The following is a 4,677-nucleotide window of genomic DNA, read 5'->3' as shown; positions in this document are numbered from 1 at the left end:
CGGCCGGGGGAACCAACGAATCGAGAAACCTTCCGTGTCCTCCGAGAGAGCCGCATGCCTGCAGGATGTGGGCAGCCGTTCAGGACGAGCATTCCCCCTGCCGAGGGCGGGAGGGCGTCGGTCCGATTTACTGGTTGGATACGCGTTGGGTTCCCAGAGTAACCTTAAACTGTGGTTGGGCTGGGGAGCCCCTCAGGTAGCAGGTTTGTCCTGCTGCCGTCTCACCAGCCTCGCAAAGGCAGAGATACAAGGCAATATTAGGTAACAAACGCCTTCTCCTTAGTAGCTTTCTCTTGTGTTTTTCTGACCTGGTGGGTCACACCAGCATTTTGAAGGCCATGGTCGTTCAGACAGGCAATGGGCTGAAATCCTTCTTTAGAAGCAGTTCAGGTGCATGCCACAAGGTGGTGACAGTGGCAGGGCCCGAGGGACAGACCTTGAGTCTGAAAGGATGGCCTGTACCCTCTGGGTACCCTCTGGCTCAGCGACCTGAAGTCAGCTCGTGGGCTGAGGGAGCTCCCGTGTTTCAAGGGGATGTGGCAGCAGCTGCAGGGGCTTGTGTGCACAAGCTGTGCCCGTGATCCAGAGCTGCTTCTCCTTGCTGGGAGCTGTTTCTTCTTCCTTAAATTCTAACATGGTGGCTTCTGAGCTTTAGTACCTGGAGGTGTCACAGGTCTTGCTAGCCCTGTGTGGAAGCACAGATCCTGTCACAGGCACCTCTGCAGGGACTTGCTGTCCTGTCTCCTGCAAGGTCCTGACTTGGAAGTGTGAGGATCTCTGCAGTCTCCCTGCATCCCCACTGTTCGGGTCTGGTGGATACACCAGAAGGAGCACATAGCTTCTGAAACCACTCTAAAGGTCTCTTTTTTGATTTTTGATTGTTATTTATTATTTTTATTTTACTTATAATAAGTTTCTTTTGAGGGAAAACACATTTTGGGCCCATGCAGCTGCCACCCACATAAGTGACTGATTGTCAGAGGCCTTTCAGTCATTTCCTCATCAGTGTTATTTCTGGTGAGGCTTGTCCTCGTGCAGTGTTAGCTGGCGTGGTGTGAGCCACTGTCTCCTCTCTGGTGTATGCAGGTAGAGCTGCAGTAGTCTGAATAATGCCCAAACTGGTGTGTATTTGAAGTGGTGTATGAGCCACCTAACACAAATCTGTGTCTGATGTTACTGCTCCAGTTGACAGAGACACTTTTAAAATTATTTAGATGTCATTTTCACTTGCCAGACCTTAGAGGAGCGAGTCACGTGTAACTGAAGGGGAAAAGCCAATCCAGGTGTACACGTGCTCTGTTTTAAAATGAGTTCTGCAGTTGGTCAGAGCAGTCCTGGTTGTTCCTGTGCAGCCTCTGCCACGTGCCCATCCCAGCCCACAGAGGTGCCTCAGGGTGTGGTTCCTGGTGCCAGGCATGGGGGTTTGCCCCAAACACGCGTTTGAAATAGTGGAAATCTCACATGTGTTGCTGGCAAGAAGTGTCTGAGGTTCACAAGCCTCCACCAGCCTCATTTGCTTGTTACTGACCTAACTTGAACTGTACTGTAATGGAAGTCAGGATTCAGGTCAGTGGCAAAAACAGCTGTTTGTAGTTGTTGAGTAACTAATCCTGTTGTAAATGGTGAGCACCTGTTGCCTGGTAATGATTACTTCAGTGCTTGTCTGCTTCATCTGGCAGAACTGTCTGTGTGTACATGTCCTTCAGGACCTCAGATCTATTCAAGCTCATCGAAGTCTTACTAAATTTCTAAACATAACATTAAATTATGTGTGGGCTTAAGATACTTCATCTACAGATGAGACTGCATGTTAATTAACTGGAAGTTTCAGAAATTTTCAATACTGTCTCGGAAGTGATCTTGTAGTTGAGTCCTGTGATTACAGTTGTGTACTAGTTTTGGCTGGGATAGAGTTACTTTTCCTCACTTTGGGCAGTGTTGGGCCATGGTTGGATTTCTAATGTAAAGGTTGGTGCCCTAGGGTATGTTGGTCCCTTGCACAGCCCCAGAGTAGCTCTGCTTCTCACCCTTCCCACCAGCGAGCAGGCTGGAGGGCACAGCTGACCCCAGGGACACTTTGTACCCTGTGACACCCAGCAGAGCAGTGGAACTGAGCGGGGGGCTGGCAGGGGATTCAGGGGCTGGGTGGACATCAGGTGGTGGTGAGCAAGTGTTAATCTGCATCACTTCTCTGACTTGGTTTTATTTTTCTCTCTCTCTCTCTCTGTTGGTCTTTTCCCCTTACAAAGCATTTTAAAAAATGTATTTTTTAACTGTATTTTTATCTCAACCCACGACTTTCTTCCTTACTTCTATGCTCTCCCCATCATCCCCCCAGGGCAGCAGGGAGAGGCTCAGTTGCTGGCCAGGTTAAACCACAACAAATTGTTATTTAAATTTTCTGTTGTTTTCCGCCTCAGGGAAAGGCAGAGTGGAATGATCAGAACCTGTAACATAACTGCATGTATTCTATTTATTGTATTGTTTCTCTTTTCCTTAGAAGCATTTCAGTCCCCACCAGCACTGACAGGTGATGTGGTTTTTTTAGTGTGCAAGGAGAACTTTCCCTGCTGGAATTCCCTGTTGGAATTCCTTGGCACGAATGTGGAAGGCTGCTGTGGGAGCTTCCCCTTGTCAGCTGCTGCGTAACAGTGCAGGAGTTCCTATCTCAACTTCCTGTCCAGTTTATTTCTGTTTTAATTTGAACATGTACAGAGAGGAAAACTGCCACTTTTTCAGGTCTCAGACTTCAGGAGAATCCAGAGCACACCCCCCAGACCTGGTGGCTTTTCTCCTTCAGATGTTTGGGTGTTGCTCAGGTGGGTCCCGAGGATCCGCTCCTGTGAAAACATGACCCTGCAGCTCTGCTTACTGCCCTTGTCTTTTATGATGTAGGGAAGGAGAACTGAGAGACACTGCAGTGAGAAAACCAGCATGATGGCTTCAGAAGGCTCAGCTCCAGCAAATCCAAAGGAATATCCCAGCAGGGACAGGAGGGCTGCCTCTGGGAAGCACTATCTCTGTGGATACTGTGCTGCCTTTACCAACATTGCCGTCACCTTCCCCATCCAGAAGGTGCTGTTCCGCCAGCAGCTCTATGGCCTGAAGACCAAGGATGCAGTGCACCAGCTGCAGCAGGATGGGATCCGGAATCTCTACCGGGGCATCCTGCCTCCCCTGATGCAGAAGACCACCACACTGGCCCTGATGTTCGGCCTCTACGAGGATTTCTCCTCCCTGCTCTACAGCCATACGAGTGCCCCAGAGCTCCTCACGCGCAGCCTGGCCGCTGTGCTGGCTGGGACCACAGAAGCTGTTCTCACACCTTTTGAGCGAGTTCAGACTTTGCTTCAGGACTACAAACACCATGACAAATTTACAAACACTTACCAGGCATTCAAGGTGCTGAAAGCCTATGGGATGAGAGAATATTACCGGGGATTGGTGCCTATTCTGCTCCGAAATGGACCCAGTAATGCCCTCTTCTTTGGGCTGCGGGGACCTATCAAGCAGTGTCTGCCTGAAGCAACCTCCTACAGCACCCATTTGATCAACGACTTCATCTGTGGAGGGCTGCTGGGTGCCATGCTAGGTTTCTTGTTTTTCCCAGTGAACGTCGTAAAAACTCGCATGCAAGCTCAAATTGGTGGTGAATTTCAGTCCTTCTCAAAAGTCTTTGCTAAGATCTGGCTGGAACGTGATAGGAAGCTGATCCACCTTTTCAGAGGAGCCCATCTGAATTACCATCGTTCCGTCCTGTCCTGGGGCATCATCAATGCCACCTACGAGTTCTTGCTCAAGCTGCTGTGAAAATCACCCTCTCCCTTCAGCTCTTCTGCTCAGTGGAGTGTTGGCTCATGTGCTGTGTCACTGAGCCCCAGGGAACAGTGCCTGCCTAGTTTGAAAGTTAACTAGCCTTGGCCTTCAATATTTATGGGGTGAATGGTGATGCATCTAGCTCATGGTGCAATTAAGACGAACTTTTAAGAGTATTTATTTGCTGGCAGGTTGAGTTTACTCATAATGGAGCTTTTGCAGAAAAATAGAAGATCTGGAAAAAAAGAATGAAAAAAGACTTATGTTGGTCCAGCAGCTTCTTCTCTATCACTCCCAAAAATTCTTAACGCTCCACTATTCAAATTGTAGAACATGAAAATCAAGGAGGAGCTGATGAGAATTTAATTCCTTGCCTGATAAACTTGACTGCATTTTCAAATGTTTAGGGTCCTAAGTACACTCTGTCACTTCAGGCCAAAAGGACAGATCCAGATGAGGGTGACTGAAGTTTAGAACTTCAAGCTAAAACGAAGCCTGCCCAAACTCTTCTGCCAGCCCTGGATGCTTGGCTTTGAGGTGGACACTCCTCATCAGGGAGTGTCTGACCTCAGTGTGAGCTGCCTGCAGCTCATGGGGGATATCTGTGTGTGTGTGTGTGTGTGTGCCTTCCTGTGGAAAAGGGATAGGTGGAAGGAATGAGACTACAAAGTTACTCAAGCTTTAAAGTGCCCTTCCTTCTTAAACCTTATTGTAAACATGGAGTTTTGTTCTTCCTTCTCTCTTTTTGCATTGCTGCTTTTCCTGTGTCTCACAGCGCTGGGTCAGACAGGAGTGGCCCTTCCTGTAGTGCTTGTGGAATGGTTCAGCTTCCTGCAGCTGTGGGAGCAGGTCACAAACACC

At 48.8% G+C, this 4,677-nt stretch overlaps 1 protein-coding gene across 1 annotated transcript in view; it reads left to right on the top strand.

Moving 5' to 3' along the window:
- SLC25A51 (solute carrier family 25, member 51) overlaps nucleotides 1–3,810 on the top strand; it is an 8,586-nt gene extending 4,776 nt beyond the window's left edge. The window contains exon 2 of the mRNA XM_010005532.1: nucleotides 2,896–3,810. Within this exon, the coding sequence (XP_010003834.1) occupies nucleotides 2,896–3,810 (915 nt within the window). The remainder of the gene's footprint in view (nucleotides 1–2,895) is intronic.
- Nucleotides 3,811–4,677: the final 867 nt, after the last annotated feature.

The sequence above is a fragment of the Chaetura pelagica genome, unplaced genomic scaffold (genome assembly GCF_000747805.2).
Source record: "Chaetura pelagica isolate M959 unplaced genomic scaffold, ChaPel_1.0 scaffold499, whole genome shotgun sequence".
Lineage (NCBI taxonomy): Eukaryota > Metazoa > Chordata > Aves > Apodiformes > Apodidae > Chaetura > Chaetura pelagica.
Note: the sequence above shows the minus strand (reverse complement) of the source record. Positions and strands in the feature narration are given on the sequence as shown.